The sequence below is a fragment of the Triticum dicoccoides genome, chromosome 5A (genome assembly GCF_002162155.2).
Source record: "Triticum dicoccoides isolate Atlit2015 ecotype Zavitan chromosome 5A, WEW_v2.0, whole genome shotgun sequence".
Classification (NCBI taxonomy): domain Eukaryota; kingdom Viridiplantae; phylum Streptophyta; class Magnoliopsida; order Poales; family Poaceae; genus Triticum; species Triticum dicoccoides.
Window position 1 is genome coordinate 568,209,284 of NC_041388.1, and position 17,428 is coordinate 568,226,711.

The 17,428-nt window shown below is 47.8% G+C and overlaps 3 protein-coding genes across 6 annotated transcripts; 2 read left to right on the top strand and 1 right to left on the bottom strand.

The window, feature by feature from the left end:
- Window positions 1-611: 611 nt before the first annotated feature.
- Window positions 612-4,337, top strand: LOC119302893 (transmembrane 9 superfamily member 9-like). The gene is made up of 7 exons (XM_037579941.1): window positions 612-734; window positions 1,753-1,917; window positions 2,014-2,123; window positions 2,201-2,306; window positions 2,396-2,508; window positions 2,608-2,761; window positions 2,865-4,337. Exons 1-7 carry the CDS (start codon window positions 612-614, stop codon window positions 4,020-4,022), a joined length of 1,929 nt encoding a protein of 642 aa, XP_037435838.1. The 3' UTR covers window positions 4,023-4,337.
- A 2,244-nt stretch (window positions 4,338-6,581) lies between these two features.
- LOC119302896 (mavicyanin-like) lies at window positions 6,582-7,605 on the top strand. Its single transcript, XM_037579946.1, has 2 exons — window positions 6,582-6,840; window positions 6,948-7,605. The coding sequence occupies exons 1-2, from the start codon at window positions 6,666-6,668 to the stop codon at window positions 7,289-7,291; spliced, it is 519 nt and encodes a 172-aa protein (XP_037435843.1). The 5' UTR covers window positions 6,582-6,665; the 3' UTR covers window positions 7,292-7,605.
- Window positions 7,444-13,297, bottom strand: LOC119302894 (probable protein phosphatase 2C 70). 4 transcript variants are annotated; one of them, XM_037579944.1, is made up of 12 exons: window positions 12,900-13,297; window positions 11,829-11,892; window positions 10,928-11,036; window positions 10,682-10,835; window positions 9,986-10,111; window positions 9,782-9,905; window positions 9,627-9,703; window positions 9,496-9,548; window positions 8,204-8,258; window positions 7,992-8,117; window positions 7,891-7,943; window positions 7,444-7,773 (listed from the first exon to the last, which is right to left on the bottom strand). In XM_037579944.1, the coding sequence occupies exons 1-12, from the start codon at window positions 13,014-13,016 to the stop codon at window positions 7,737-7,739; spliced, it is 1,095 nt and encodes a 364-aa protein (XP_037435841.1). In that variant the 5' UTR covers window positions 13,017-13,297; the 3' UTR covers window positions 7,444-7,736. The 4 variants fall into 4 exon arrangements, with proteins under 4 accessions (XP_037435841.1, XP_037435842.1, XP_037435839.1 ...); XM_037579945.1 differs by having other exon boundaries at window positions 7,444-7,808; XM_037579942.1 differs by having other exon boundaries at window positions 7,891-8,117.
- Between the last annotated feature and the right edge of the window lie 4,131 nt (window positions 13,298-17,428).

The window sequence follows — 17,428 nt, forward strand, 5'->3', positions numbered from 1 at the left end:
TGAGCTGCGCCGGTGCAGGCGACACATGAGTCCATGCGTTTGAGTGCTAGCAGTAAACCTTTTGTAAGGTCTATAATCTTACTTTCAAGGCCCAAAATCAACTTGGACTTACGAGTGTGTTCGTTAAAATCCCAACACCTAAGTGCAATTTGATAGATTAAACATTTGCCACTAGTTTCATCTACTCTGATTCAAGTCTCCAACCTGCCTGAAAATGACAAGAGGCCAGCCTGGCTGGTTCCGCACGCAACGCAAGCGGCGGCAGCAGCAGCAGCATCGATCGCCGCCAGGTCAAACGAGACGGGCACGCAGACGCAGGCGGCACGTGGGGACGTGCGGTCAAGTCCGGCGGGTGGACGGAGGACGGGCCGACACTCTCCGCGGGATTTCACATTTCTCGGGGGGCCTGGGCGCGAGAGCCGGTTATCCGATAAAACCCCCGGCGCTGAGATCCGCGCACCCGAAGCTTCTCTACTTCCCTCCGCCCCACCCCCACCCCCACCCCCACCCGCCTTCCTTCCCAGCCAGCGCGCGGTTTGGTCGTCGCCTCCTCCTCCCCCTCGCCGATCCACCAGCCCGTCCCCAGATCCACGCCACCGCGCGGATCCCCGATGCGGGCGCCGGCGATGCTCCGGTGGGCCGCCGCCGGGCTCGCCCTCGTCGCGCTCCTCGCCGCCGCGCCCCCCGCCGCCGCCTTCTACCTCCCCGGCGTCGCCCCCACCGACGTCGGCAAGGTGAGAACTCGCGTCCTCCCCCCCTGGTGCCACCCACCGCCCCCCTCCGTCCCCGCCGGCCGAGGGGACGAGCTGCTCGCGCCCGCGCCCGCGCCCGGGCTCGCCGGCTAGATCCGGTCAACGGGCGGCGCTTCCCCGCGCGCAGGCTCCCGGGATCCGCGGATCTCGCGACCGGCCCGTACGCGCAAGTGTTGGCAGTCCAATTACCTTCGCCGCGATCGCAGACAGGGGCGCACTAGGATGCGGGATCCGCATGCACCCTTGGTTGCTCCATGATTCGCGCGTCGCCTCCTCCCTCCCCGCGCGCTCCCTTCTGATCCGGAACGTGCTCGCTAGATTCACTCATGCTGCTTGGGTTACAGTTGTTGGTTATGTTGCATGCGTGTCCTTGTACACTTGCAGTGCTGGTGGTTTAAGGCACTGATAATTGGAAGCGGGCGCTTCTCGCAATCTAGATCTCATCTTGTTCTTAGTTTGATCTGATCGTTTATGGCAATTTACAATTGGAAGCAGGCGCTTATGGCAACTGATTGAGCGGAGTATCCTTCTCAGCCAAGCACAAATCTGATCGTTTTTAAATGCCCAATTGGCAGTAATTGCACGTCCTGCTGGACATTACCTTTTTATGTTTATTATTATTACTGTTTAAAAGGCTGCACCATTTATCAGATTTGTTTGGATCTTTTATGTCATAGTATAATCTAAAGAAAATTCCTGTTTGATACACCGGAGTTTAGTACATGTTCCTAGGAAACTTTGCTCTGCAGAGCAGTATAGAATATTGTGTAGGGTGGTTGAAACGTAGTTTTGAAAACCAAACTGATGAGTCAAGCGGTCACACACCGGATCTGCTTCAACTGACAATGTACTGGTTGAGCCAGATATCTTTTGTGCCAAGTTATTTATATCTTGACTGTATCTGATATTTCTATGAACAGCTTTCTGCATATAGCATTTTTTTTGGCTGCTTAAAAGTAAAAAATGTCCTTGATTTATCCCTCGGTTTATCTGTCTACAGGGAGATGAACTGTTGGTGAAGGTGAACAAGCTGACATCAATAAAGACTCAGCTACCCTACACGTATTACTCCCTTCCTTTCTGCAAGCCGAATACCATAGTTGACAGCGCTGAAAACCTTGGCGAGGTTCTCCGTGGTGATCGAATTGAGAACTCTCCTTACGTGGTAAGTAATCGGTAAAGAATAATCAAGAATTTATGTACCTGGGAGGGAAATGTGCCTAGTTTTTAGTTTAACACATCCTCCTTGTCTCAACTGCAGTTTCAAATGAGAGAGCCCAAGATGTGCCAGATTATCTGCAAAATAACTGTTACTGAGAAAGAAGCAAAGGAGCTCAAGGAGAAGATTGAGGATGAATATCGTGTCAACATGTAAGGACAATATCGTAGGTGTTGTTGCGCTTTATTTGGCATGGTAATTTTTTAAATTGACCGGCTTTGCTTTGCAGGGTTCTTGACAATCTGCCACTGGTTGTTCCAGTTCAAAGGCCAGATAGGAACACTGTCGCCTACCAAGGTGGATATCATGTTGGTGTCAAGGGCCAGTATGCTGGAGTAAGTTCATATAGCCTGTTCATGCTTACCCTTGTCTTTACATGTATGATCGGGACTTAACTAATTCACATATATAAATATATTTCCAGAGCAAGGATGAGAAGCACTTCATCCACAACCATTTGTCATTTTCGGTTAAGTTTCACAAGGATGATGATTCAGAACTTTCTAGGATAGTGGGATTTGAGGTCAAACCATTCAGGTTTTCTTTCAACTTTGCTTGTTGTGTTGTTAATAATTTTTGCCATACCTAAATGGAATGTACCTAATTTTTGTGTTCTGTCTTGTATGTTTGCGCCAGCATCAAGCATCAGTTTGATGGGAATTGGAATGACGCAAACACTCGTTTGACCACATGTGATCCTCATAACAGCAAGTTTGTAGTAAATTCTGAAACTCCTCAGGAGGTTGAGGTCGGCAAAGATATCATATTCACCTATGATGTTCGCTTTGAGGTACTATTTTTTTAATTGTTGTCTCCTATGGCATGATAGTTTCTTAACCTTTAATGTTAGATCTGCTTTACCGAAAAATTCATGGAATTTGTTACTTCTGCAGGAGAGTGAAATTAAGTGGGCATCTCGATGGGACACCTATCTGTTGATGTCTGATGATCAGATTCACTGGTTCTCTATCGTTAACTCTCTCATGATCGTGCTTTTCCTATCTGGTATGGTGGCCATGATCATGATGCGCACCCTGTACAGAGATATATCTAGGTACAACCAGCTTGAAACTCAAGAGGAGGCACAGGAGGAAACTGGCTGGAAGCTTGTCCACGGAGATGTTTTCCGCCCTCCAGTCAACTCTGATTTGCTTTGCGTCTTTGTTGGCACTGGAGTCCAATTCTTTGGCATGCTGCTGGTTACGATGATCTTTGCTGTTCTGGGTTTCCTCTCTCCATCGAACCGTGGAGGATTGATGACTGCAATGCTTCTCGTCTGGGTCCTGATGGGGTTGATTGCTGGCTATTCTTCTTCGCGACTCTACAAGATGTTCAAGGGTGCAGAGTGGAAGCAGATAACCCTGCGCACGGCTTTCCTGTTCCCAGGGATTGCCTTTGTTATCTTCTTCATCTTGAATGCCCTTATATGGGGGGAGAAGTCATCCGGTGCTGTCCCATTCACCACCATGTTTGCCCTGGTCCTCCTCTGGTTCGGCATCTCAGTGCCCCTCGTGTTTGTTGGGAGCTACCTCGGGTTCAAGAAGCCCGCCATGGAGCCTCCAGTGAAGACCAACAAGATCCCGCGTCAGATCCCCGAGCAAGCCTGGTACATGAACCCGCTCTTCACCATCCTGATCGGCGGCATCCTGCCGTTTGGCGCGGTCTTCATCGAGCTCTTCTTCATCCTCACCTCGATCTGGCTGCACCAGTTCTACTACATCTTCGGGTTCCTCTTCCTGGTGTTTGTGATCCTCATCATCACGTGTGCAGAGATCACCATTGTGCTCTGCTACTTCCAGCTGTGCAGCGAGGACTACAACTGGTGGTGGAGGTCATACCTCACCTCAGGGTCGTCGGCGCTGTACCTCTTCCTGTATGCTGGGTTCTACTTCTGGACCAAGCTGCAGATCAGCAAGCTGGTGTCGGGCATCCTCTACTTCGGGTACATGCTGCTCGCCTCCTTCTCCTTCTTTGTGCTCACCGGAACCATCGGCTTCTGCGCCTGCTTCTGGTTCACAAGGATGATCTACTCGTCCGTGAAGATCGATTAGTCGCTGGAAGCACAGCAGGCAGAGACAGAGCATAGCATATGTTTTCAGCTTTCGCGGTCAGAGGTGATAATTGTATGATTAAGGTGAAGGTGGGGATCATCCCCGTGTTTGTTACTCTTTTGAGGGAAAAGTTACATTTTGGGATTAGTTTATGAACTGATGATTTATGTTTATTGTTGTGGTCACAAGTGATGATACTTGTTAGTGATAAATGTTGGAGTTACAAGGGTAGAATACAATACACTGTGTTGGAGTTGTCTGTTTTGGCAGAATTTAATGGATCAGCGTATAAAATTCAATTTATATTTCATGGCCTGTAATTCTTGTGCTGCTGGGTCGGTTTGCTGCTTGTAAGTTTTTTTTCCTTTCGAATTGGGGGCATGAGATTTGCCTTACCTGTTAAATAAGAAGGGAAATAGAGATTTACAAGTGGCTCACATACACGGCATGACAACTACTCGTGCAGTACAATATGCCCTGGTTTCTTAGCACCTGCAGAAACCCAAAGCCTAGCCTCGTTGACAACAATTTTAAGAAGAATTGGTGGCGGTGCACTTGTGGTGTAGTAAACACAGAATTTCTTTTGTTTCAAATTGTCTTGGCGCACTTGTGGTGTAGTAAACACAGGATTTCTCTTGTTTCAAATTGTCAAGACGAGCATGGTGAGGGAGGTCATAGTTTGTTTATTTGGAGTTTTGCATCTATTGGGGGTTTTGCAGTCGGTTCTCTTATCCCACCAATCCTTGAAGGATCCCTCTTAAGTGAAGCTCATACTTATTGAAGAAGAGGCGGGTGCCTGTTTTTTTGCTCCCTTTTGCAAAGAGGGCAAAGACCATAATTTGCCCAATCACGCCTCTCCAACTGACCGGCAGTCTAAATCCGACCTCGCAATGCGAAAGGGGTCCAAACTTTTCAAACCATGAAATCCATGGGGGTAGCGTAAATTCCATCCATAGAATATTTCCAAACAATGTCATCTTTGTTTTCTTCGTCAAGGTGGTAGTCATGCACAAGCATTCAAAGGGTGAAGAATTCTCATATGTGGTCTCTGGAGAAGACGGTGTCATGGTTGATCTTTAGCATCCAACCCATTGAGAGCCTCGCGCACTTTTCGACTCTTTCTCCTCGAGGCCTAAAAAATTAGCGGAGCAATATCCTCGGGCCTACGCCCAAGTAGCCAAGGGGAATCCCAGAAAGGTGTTTTGGCACCATTGCCAACAGTGATAGCGGTGGAGGCATAGAAGAAACCAAGGCCTTCCTCGTTGCATTGGGTTACCCAACCCAACCCAAAGCTTGTTTGGCTCACTCCTTTCATACCAAGGCCATCTCAGCGGCAACCACGTGCAAATTTGTCGGTTTCAGGACCCCAAGGCCTCGGTATTCCGAAGGACGACAAACCACCTCTCTATTGACCATACTTGGCCCTCGTCGTCTTGTCTGAACTAGACCAAAGGAAAGCCCTCTCATCTTGTTGAGGTTATGAAGAGAGCCCTGCGGCACAACAAGGGGCATGATGAGTACACCGCTTTGGAGGTGATAACCGATTTGACGAGGGTCATGCGCCGAATGATGGTGATGTTTTGCCCTCCCAAGCTAGCAATTTTCTGGCCGCTTTGTCTTCAGGATATTGGAAGTCAGCCTTCCTAAGTTGCCAAACCGAGACTTGGAGGCCCAAGTATTCCATAGGGAAATAAGCTCTAGTTGTCAGAACACTATGGAGGATATGCCCCGAATCAAGATGATTGCATCAAATGAGCACCACCGAACTTTTATGGAAGTTGGTGCAAAGGCCCGTCCCACCGCCAAACCCCTTAAGATCGCCGAGAGGTTTTCCATGCCCCTATTAATTGGAGCCATAAAAATGGTCGTGTCGTCCGCATAGAGGAATGTACACGCCATGGCGCCACGTCCTCGAATCTTATGTATAATGCCTTTTCTAGTTGCAAGGTCGAGGATTTGGGGAAGAGGGTCGATCGCAAGGCGGGGAATGGGGGTCCCCTTATCAAAGCCCTGGGCCATGTTTGATAGAAGGCCCCGGCAACCCGTTGAGGAGGAACCGCAAAGAGGAAGAGGGAAGTAGCGTGGCAATCCAATCCTGAAATTGCTTGTAAGGTTGTAAAAGCTTTCGGCCAGCGCCATTATGAGAATATGTTCTTGTGCTCTAGAGCTCTACGCCTCTACCAGTCTACTACTGACTTTCATTACTATCGTTGTACTATCTTCTAGAGTGCGCTTTGGGCATCGCCATGGAATTGCTCCGGCATTTGTGGCATGTGTATGCGTTGCTTAGCACAGAAGGCGGCAAGCACGGAGCGCAAGAGGCAAACTTTTTTTTTTGTTTGAACTGCCCCGCCGGCAAACTTTTGCGGGCGACTTGCCGTGGTTGGCGCGTAGGGATTCAAAAAAGTTTAAAACTCAAAATCTCCGACGAATCTGCAGGAAAAAAAACTCGCTTGCTCGCTGCTGGCCCGGCCAGGAGTGGGCCAGGATGAGGACGAGACCACCAACGAGTGCGGCCTGGCACGAGCAATTTACTTATATGCCACTGTTGCCCCCGTGCTCTGCTTGCTTTCCCCATTCACTGCTCACTCTGCTCGCCACTCCCCTCCTCTGCTCACTCTCTCTGGATGAGAGAGCTGAGCAATGGCGGCTTCCAAGGCGCTGATGCTGGCGGTGGGCGTGGTGGTGGTGGCGGGGTGCGCGGTGGGGCTGTCGGGCGCGACGGACCACATCGTGGGGGCCAACCGCGGGTGGAACCCCAACATCAACTACTCCAGCTGGTCCGCCAACCAGACCTTCTACGCCGGCGACCTCATCTGTATGTCTTCTCTTCACCTCTGCCTCCCCTCCCCTAGCTCCACCAGATCTACTACTTGCTCTCTCTCTCTTCCCTGCCGCCTCACTCGTTCGAGTATGTACACGCAGCGCTCCGGTACCAGAAGGGGACGCACAACGTGTTCAAGGTGAAAGAGACGGGGTACGACAACTGCACCATGGACGGGGTCACCGGCAACTGGACCTCCGGCAAGGACTTCATCCCGCTCCCGCGCCCCGGCCGCTACTTCTTCATCTGCGGCAACGGCTTCTGCCAGTCCGGCATGAAGGTCGCCATCACCGTCGGCATCTTCGATCTCGGCCCAGAGATCTACCCCCCGCCCGCCCCCGGCGCCGACAACCCATCCACCTCCGCCTCTTTCACCGCAGGGGCGTGGCCGGCAGCGGCAGCGGTGGTCACCGCGCTGGGAGCTGCCGCCATCCTTGTCCTTTAGTTCCAAGGAGTATCATCTGCAGCGATTGACCGAGACATGGTCTCTAATCTAGTCTAATTGGGGGGCATTTAGCTAGCTAGCTTTCCTGATGTAATGTAACCGCACCCGCATTTCGAGTATCAGTAGAATGTACTCATGAATCACCACGCTAGTTGCAATTCACCAAGATAGATCCAAATCGCTGGAAGAAAAAAAAGCTCTGCAATTTATCCACAACCCATATCCACCAACCAAGATGCTGCTATGTATATTGGACAAAAGGCTACAAAAACAAACCCTATGGGAATTGTTGAATAGAATCCCTCTGTTATATACACCACTTCACTTACTGCTATCTGATTTTGTCTATCACCGATCAGACCTTTCTGAACCATGTGGCTTGGCCTCGGAGCGCTGCTGTTTCGACCGGGTCACGACCTTCTGACCATTGCTTCGCCTCGGAGTGCTACTTCGACGAAGGGGTCTCTGGGGCATCAGGCTCGCTGTTCACAAAGGGGACAGGAGAGGGGCTCAGATTCTGAAAGAGTAGCTCGGGTTTTACAATGTTGTATTTCATAATCTGTAATATGTGTTGCTTCAGCAGAGGAAATCTTGCTTACCTGGGCCGCATCTCTTCGTTGGTGACTGCAGATTGCTCCGAGCTAGAAGTAGCAGCCGGCTTGGTAGGCGTGACCGGAGATTGCTCCGAGCTAGAAGTAGCGGCCGGGTCGGTAGGCTTCTTGAGCACAACCAAGATCATCGTCATGTTGTCACAACCCTCCCCACCACTCTCAGGCGCCAAGCACCGGTCGAGCAGCTTCTCACACACGGCAGATAGACTATCCTCCTGCAGATTTTCAACCCCCTGGTGTATGAGTACCATAACAATACACGATATCAATAATCTATGTTCGACGAAACAGAGGTGCTTACAGTCTTCAACTTCTCGTGCACAAAGTCCACTACTTGTTGACTTGACATGCAGTCCCTGTCATAAAATAAGGGAGTTAATGAAAACCAAGTCGAAACGGAAAGTGTAATTATGAATGCATGTGTGCATTGTAAAGCTCATCAATCAGGTCACACAGGTAATAAGTTGATACATCATCAGGTCACATGACAAAAGTAGCATGCTAAGAGTCTATGAGAGTAGCCTCAGATTCTAGTATGGAACCTCTGTTGCCTTACGATGTGTAATTCATCCGTCTTAATTTTGAACAACATTTCAGTGATAGCATTTAAGGTGACGTGGATAAAAAAAACGTCCCACAGCCTAAAAGATCAAAAACTCTGGACTGATCCAGATCAAAGGTGTTGACTCCATGGCATGGAACTAACCAAGTCCCATAGTATCTGCAAAACTGGTTGCAACTGAGCTTCCACTAGTACCAGTCTGACCATGTCTGACACTGCTTGCTAAATGTACAAAATCTAACCCCTCAACGATCACACATATGCATACGAGAAGAGTGTGATCAACATTATTTGGTCACTACAGATCCAAGGACATGCTGAGATAACTAAGTTCTCTAAAGACACATTGGTATTCTCCAATTCAAATTTAGTACTGTATATAATTTGTCTGGATGTACGTGGCATCTGAAAAAAAGGCACCAGTTCTGTTGAGCGACCATTGTGCTCTCAATTTTCAAGAGACAACATAACATCTCAGCAGAATCTGTGTGTCAATGGGCTCTAAGCGTCCAGAATGTTACACTGGGAAAACATGATGTTATGCTTTCAGACTATTCTTAACACAAACTATTGCGTACTTGTTATTTAAGGTTCAGAACTACAAACATACTACAGACCCTCAGCAAAATTTTGAAAATTTAGCAGCAACTTGTAAAGCTAATAAATATGTTCCATGCCAATTACGTTGATGACAATAAGCTCCTGTACTATGTCAACTTGCCAAGATAGCCGTGTGTTCTTGATTAACATGCATCATATGTAGTGCCCAGATCAAACAATGGCATGCCCGGTGGTGGCAAGTTTTTCTTTCACTCTATGCTTTCAGACAGTAGTTATAGTACATGGAAATCAAGGAAAATGATTGTGCTATATCCACTTCAAGTTTCATGACTCTGATACAAAAGGCACAATTGGGAAGCCTTACTATGATATAAATCATGAACAACAAGAAAAAAAAAAACAGGCAAAGCAGGTATCACGATAAGTCTCAGCCCTGAGAATGAATAATTATTACAGCCAAAAATTCATACCATATACCATCACAGGCCAAAACAATGAATTCATCATCCTCAGAAAGTGTAACCTGACCAACAGTAATGCAATCCTGAGTTGAGTAATTTTGTTCAAACAAAACTGACAGAAAAGAGGCAGCAAAACTCACTGTGTTCACTTCAGGTTCAGCTGAGACAGTCTGTTTCTCGGCTGGTAAAAGCTTATTTTCCTTCATTTCCATATCCCCTGGGGATTAGATTTACAAAAATGAGTACAAACAATACATCCAATATATAAATGTTCTACTTGAGGAGTGTGTGCTACCAATTGCTCTTGTCAAGTTCAAACTTCCATTGACCCGCCCAGCAACAATGTAACCACCAGCATTCTCAATCCTCTCTTTTTCTGACTGAAGTTCTGGCTTGTGATCTCTTGACAAATCGTGAGCCTTAACAGTAGATGAGTTAGGAAAACATAAGCTAGCATTTATACTTCAATTACAACTAAAGATAGTTACAACTGGCATACCTGACCCTTCCTTGAGATAACACACCGGGAATCCCCGGCATTTGCAACAACCAGTTGATCATTTCTTATGATAGCCACACACGCTGTGCTTCCACATGTTGGCCCAGAATAATCTGAATGAGGACCCTGGTTGAGTAGCATAGTTAAACAAAGGTCAGGTAAACTTAATATTCACTAGAACATCATAAAACTAGTTTTTGTGAGTTTACTGTACAAGAAACGAGGACACATAAATATAACACCCCAACATTGTTGTACTGCAAGTAACATGACGGACCTATGTTTTAGAAACAATGATGTTAGGTAATTACTGCAGATATGTTCTCGTATTTCAATACAGGGGTATGGAACAACCTGCAGTGTGTTTTACGACTGGTCAGTATTAGGAGATTCACTAATCTCATCTGAGCAATCCACCGGTCCAGTTCCCACCCATCCCTGCAGAAACTCCATCCGTCTCCCTTTCTAAAGCAGGGCACAAGCCTCCTACCCAACCCACTTTGCTTAACAACATCACAAATTTAAAGCAAACCCCTCTTTAAATATGGGTTGAGAAATGCCCACAATCCAAGCAGTTCTATCCATCAAATTTATTCTCAAATAAGAGATGAGCTTTGCCATGAAAAGTAACCTGTTCAATTCCATATCCAGCAAAAGGGATTGAGCAGAGAGAGAAAGAGGAGGAAGCAATTTTACCTCCTCCGAGTGCCATCCGTCCCCAAGTTTATCTGCATCTCCACCTTTGGGAGACCAAATTATACTCTCCAACATTCCAGCGAACTTTGGCCCCTTTTCTCCCAGCTCAGCCAGTTCTCTCCATCCCCTTTGCCCTTTCATCATCTCATCCATTCTGAAAGAGCAATACAGATTCATTGAACCATCAAACATGTCAGTTTCAAGCAAAAAGCATACCACAGTGCAAAGAAAGAACATGGTAGATACCTCAAAAAGGCTTTCCGAGCAGAAGAAGCTAAATCACCAGAACAATATGCTGCACTTCTTAAGAATTGCATGTGTAGATGTTTGGCGCAGAATTTAGCGACCGCTTTCCCTGTAATATTGTATTTCGTATTGGCTAATAAATTCATGTCACACATAAGAAGACAACACATAATGCAGCTATTTTTTTTCACTAAAAGTCAAAGCACGTGTAAATTTTCAGCTGACATTTTCCAAACATGTGCTTGTATCTCTTACACCCAATGGTTAAATGGAAACATGTAACTACTGAGTCATTTGATTAGCTATTGCCATGTTAGGATACTGCCATGCTGTAAAGCCAAACTCAACATAGCTAATCTCCACAGCGTACACACAACAACTAGCCAATGCTACAAATATTTAATTCTCAGAGTTAATAAAGCCAGTGAACACATTTTGTTGTTGAAGCAATCTTTTAGGTTTAAAAAAAATAAAAAATCCAATGAGGGAATCAAAAGGCGAGGAGAGGACAACACAGTAAGCAAAAATGATGATCAAATCACAAGTCCTGCCAGTTAACATGAACATTGCAGTCCTGTCAGTAGCTACTTATACACACATCCAATACTGTATGAAAGCACCAGCATGATAAATAGTGCTAATTATATTTATGTTGAACAGAATAATAGCAAACGACATAGTGATGTGCAATACATGATTTAGTGTAAGGTAACAATACAGAATTTCGTTCTATGGAAGGCTTTAAAGGGTTAGATTATACTAATCCACTCAAAGTAAGATGTGACCAGCTTAAACCAAAATGGGTACAAACCATTGTGAAACAAACAGAACAGGTACGAGTACGGCTGAATAGATGGTACGGTATAAAGTTAAACGAGAAGAGAAAACAGCCAGTATTTACCTCCATGCCCATCGAAAACGGCAAAAAAGGATGTGCGTTCATCAAGCTGTGGCACAGCAGTATGCTACAAGGGTAAACAGGTTCCAAGTCAGCTTTTAACGAGTAATAAACATGCCGATACACTCAAACTTAAGTATCACAAGCAAACAATTCGTATCCTCGGCAAGATAGCTTCAGATATGATGCAGCACTCTAAATCTGCAACGTTAGTCATACGTCAGAATCAGAATCCATTTACATGAGTTAGCAGTGAACTCCCAAATGCAAGTCAGCAAGCCGAAAAACCGCTATCTCAAGCTTTTCGCCTATAGAGAAGCGCTGGCGCCATTGAGTGAACCAATGGAATTTGCAGTGCAAGTTGCAAGCCGACAAACCGCGTCTCAAACTTTCCATCTTATAGAGGAATGGCGATTTGGAACAGATAGAAAACAACCAATGCGAGTGGCAACCGACAAACCGCTACGCCGAGCCTTTCCGTTTGCACAGAAAATGTTGCCATTGGGTGAATGAGTAACAACTTTAATTCTAATAACTAGGTGGTCGGTTCCCAAATAACAGGAAGAGACCAAATCACACGAGGCAAATGAATAACGGGGTCAGAAACAGCGAACTCGCAGTGCAAGTGACAATCTGACAAACCGGTACAACCAGTGGGGGTGAATGAATCACAATGGAGTTCAGGGGGATCAGTTCAGCAGTCACGCGAGTGAACAGGGCAGGACGGAATCACAAAGAGCGAACTCCCGATGCAAACCGGCCAAACCGCTGCGTGGAAACGCCGTTGCGGGGAATCGCTCGCTAACGGGAATTCATCACAGCACCGGTATTCGGTCACAGGAGAAGCGGGGATCGCCTGGCCAACCAACTCCTCATGACGCGGGCGAGCAAATCTATCTATCTAGGCAGAATCGCCACCCGGGACTCGCGGATTCGTGCCGCACTGGCGCATCGAGCAACGCGCTTCCTGCGCACCCTAGGCCGCACCGTGCCGAGCGGCGCGCAGAGAGGCGAACGGAACGCAAAACGGAGAGAGCAGGGGAGGGGCGGGTGGGGAAAGGAGGAGGAACTCACGGCGTCCTCCATGGTGGTCCGCCATCCCTGCATGGAGGCGAGGCCGTAGCGGACGCGGGCGCCGTCGCCGTCGGCGGTCTGCTTCTCCGTCTTGGGCGTGCTGAGGTACGTCCCCATGGCGCCCTAGCCCTCGAGCCCGGCGGCAGGTGCGTCAACCAGCAAACACCCCGGCCCGCGCGATCGCGGCAATTGCGGCCTCGCGGCGCGGGGGCGCGATTCGGCGGATGAGGTGAGGTGCGGGGGTGGGGAGGGACTCACTGCGGTTGCGGCGGGCGGGCGGTGGAGCGGACGCGGAGGAGGAGGAGGAGGGTGGAGCGTCCCTCCTCCGTATTTGTATGGAGGTGGCTTTCCGTCGCCGCGGCGCGGGGGAGGGAGGGAGGGAGAGGAGGTGGGGTGGGGTGGGGTGGGGGATTCGGGGAAGATGTTGCGTATCTACTCTCCGCCTTTTCTATTCACCGCCAGCTCCCCGGATCGCCTCCCTGCCGGCCGGCTTCAGCCTTCCCCCTCCCCTCTCGCTCCCCCTCTCTGTCGTGGACGGTTCCGATCTCTCTGCTTCTCCCTCCGCCCACGCCTCCCCGGACTAGTAAAATCAAACCGGCACCGGCATGCTAGTTGCGGTATGCGGTTGGTTTTGGATCTGGTGGCCCGTGTGCAACGGGGGTAAATCCAACTGTGCCTTTCATTCTTTAAATTCAGATGCCATGTTTTTTTTAACACAGGACCGACGCAAGCGTTTATATATACGCGCATACACTCATCCACGCACACACGGACACCCTATCCCTATGAGCACATTCGGGAGACCGAGCCGGCATATCATCTTGAGATTTACGAAGTCGCCATAGGCGCCTCGTTGCCGATGAAAACGTTTTCTCCCACTAAAAACGCATCGCCGAAAATCCTGAAATACATCCAGAAATAATGCAAGCACCATGACTCCTCAAATACCCTTCAAATACATTATTATGAATGAACTAAAGAAACATAAACATTCTTATCAAAATTAAAAAAGCACGTCCAATTCCTTCGGGTGCTGAAGTCTTCTTTCTGCCGCATCCATCGGCAGTGCGCTGTGACTAAAGCTCGTTGCCGCCTCTGCGTCTCCGTCCTAACGGAAATGTATGCCAACGTCTCATGACCGTCAATCGAAGACAAAAGCTAACTTTATTTGTAATCATACAACCATCAGACCAAAGCCTTGGGATCCCCGCCTCCTCTCATCATCGGAGTGACATACAAAGGAAGAGGGGACCCGTGGACTCGCTAGGGAAGAAGGTACTCCCTCCGTTTTTATTTACTCCGCATATTAGAGCTAACTGAAGTCAAACTTCGTAAAGTTTGACTAAGTTTACATAAAAGAATGTAAATATTTACTATAAGAAATTTATATGATGTGAAAGTACATTCAATAATGGATCTAATGGCATTGATTTGTTATTGTACATGTTAATATTTTTGTCTATAATACAAAGCTTGACTTTGACCAAACCTAGGCTCCGTTCGGAATCCCTTCGCTCCGTAACTCCACCGCGGAGCGGAGCGACATACAGTACAAATACTGAGAGCGGCAAACTGGCTGCTCCGCGCGCTCCGCTTTCTGATGACGGAGCGGTGGATCGCCGAACACAGCGCTAATATGTGGAGTAAATAAAAACGAAGTGAGTAGATGGTCGCCACCCTGTACACCTAGGTCATGGAGCACGGGAAGTGGAAATGATTTGTTCCTTTCGTATTACCCAATCATTGCTGACGCCATGCAAGTAAGTAAATCTACATTTTCATTTAAGTTGAGCTGGAGCCAACGACAATGGCGGGGGTGCCTTGACCTAGCCAGACATGGTAATACCATGGTAATGGGGATGATGGTTCACGATGTAGGTAGGGACACCGTCGTTGAGGAAATTGGCACGATGTGGTGGGGGTTAGAAAGGTGAATGATCAGTGGTAGCAGTGCTCGAGTGAGGCGACGATGTAGCAAGACTGGTTGTGTATGGGAAGACAACCGGTTGGACCGTGTAGGGAGGCCGAGGGGGTGAGGGGCAGGTGTTGCGGAAGTAGGCGCACACTCAAGCGGTCCACTAAGGAGGAGTAGGGTGCTTTGGAGGTCAACCACCATGAAAGCCATTTTTAAAAAATATAAAATTCAAGCTTTTCAATTTAAAAAATTTCTGAAAAAACATACATGTACACATGGATGTAATGTATATATGTCTGTAAAACATCCTTGATGAAATACCTTGAAATACGAGCTGCCTAACAAAATTATGGACTTTGAGAATGAATAGTGCATGTGTTGGAAAAGCCACATATTTGCCTTTTTATGTAGCTTGCATTTTTAATGTATTCTGTCCTGAAAATTTACACACATAAATTATGTCCCTAGATATATGTGTATTCTTATTTATAAAAAATTGAAATGCAAATATATGAATTTTGTTTTCCATATTTAGCCTCCATGGAGCCCTTCCTCCATTCAGCAATTCCCTCGACTAAAAAATACAACCTTTGTTTCTAAATATAAGAGATGTTTCTTACCTTTAGAAACAGAGGATGTAGTACGTACGCCTATAAAGTTAGAGCAAGTATAATAGTGATCTTATAACCCGCTTACATGACATTTTTGCCTATGTGGAGAAGAGAGATATGAAAAAGTAAGGGGAGTGGGCTCTCATGCAAGAGCCTAACTATATGTGCATTCCTAGGTAAATGTAATAAGAGCATCTCCAGCCGTTCACCTCCAAGGGGGTTTGAAATATCGTCGCCCGGGGGCGAACCAGCGCTAAAATCGGCGTGGGGGCCATTGGGTTTCCGGCCGCCGCCCCCAGGCGCCGATTTCGGCCCACTTTTGGCGCAAATTTGCCCACTTTTCAGCCCACTTTCGGCACGGATTGGCCCGCTATCGGCGCAAATTGACTAATTTCTGCCCATATTCGTCGTGCTTCGACGCAAATTCAGCAGAAACTATTTTTTTATCACATAATTCATCACAGGAAATCAACAGAAATCAAATAGTTCAATACAAATTATATAGTTCGACAAATAAAAACTCATATTTCATCACACATCGAGCTAGGCGTTGCCCTTGAGCCTTCATAAGTGCTCCACCAGATCCTGCTGCAGTTGTTGATGCACCAGTGGGTCTCGGATCTCCTGACGCATATTGAAGAAGACCATCCAGGTTGCCGGTAGGTGGTGATCAACTTGGGCAAAAGGACCCTACCTGTAATATGGTTCAGTGTCAAACACTGACTCTTTCTGCTCGCTCTCAATGATCATGTTGTGCAAGATGACACAGCAAGTCATGATCTCCCACATTTGATCTTTCGACCAGGTCTGAGCGGGGTACCGGACAACAGCAAATCGAGATTGGAGCACACCAAATGCCTGCTCGACATCCTTCGTGCAAGCCTCCTGAACCTTCGCAAAGTGGGAGTTCTTGCCTCCTGACGCAGGGTTTGAGATAGTCTTCACAAATGTGGACCGTCTCGGATAGATGCCATCTGCTAGGTAGTATTCCTTGTTGTAGTGCCGCCCATTGACCTCGAAGTTCATCGGAGAAGAATGTCCTTTAACAAGCTTGGCAAAGACAGGGGAGCACTGCAGTACATTGATGTCATTGTGAGTTCCTGGGATACCAAAGGAGTGCAAAATCCATAGGTCGTGTGTGGCTACTGCCTCAAGTACCACACTGCAACCGCCTTTGACGCCTTTGTACGTCCCTTTCCAAGCAAATGGACAATTCTTCCATTTCTAATGCATGCAGTCGATGCTTCCAAGCATCCCTGAAAATCCTCTTGCTACATTCTGTGCTAGGATCTAAGCAGTGTCTTCAGCATTGGGTGATCTCAAGTATTGCGGTCCAAACACTGCCATCACTGCCCTGCAGAATTTGTAGAAACACTCAATGGTCGTGGACTCGGCCATGCATCCATAGTCTTCCAGTGAATCATCGGGAGCTCTGTATGCAAGCATCATCATAGCTGTCGTGCACTTCTAGAGTAAGGTGAATCCAAGTGTGCCGGTGCAATCCTTCTTGCATTTGAAGTAGCTGTTGAACTCTAGATGGAATTCACAATCCTGAGGAAGAGCTTTCGGCTCATCCGATAACGACGCCGAAACACTTTGTCGCCGTGCAGTGGAGCGTCAGCAAAGTAGTCGGAGTAGAGCAAGCAATAGCCTTCTAGTCGATGCCGATTCTTTGCTTTCAGCCGGCCTGGCGCCGAGCCACCTCGCCGCCGCTTTGCATTGTTCGCGAGTAGGCCGGCCAGGGTGGCGAGGACCTTGAGATGCTCTTCTTCCTGGACGTCGGCATCGGCTTCCTCCTCCAGCAGCGCCGCGAGCGCCTCCTCGTCGTCTGAGTCCATAGCCGAGCAGACAAATCACCGAACACCTGGCGGGCGTGGTTGGCGCACAGCCGCCGTATCCCTCCTTGCGTAGCCGGAGCACTGGAAAACTCGCCCAGGTAGGCGGCGGAGGATGGCGCGGCTGAACCCTTTCTCTTTCCCGGCGGAGGAATGTCCTATCTAGTG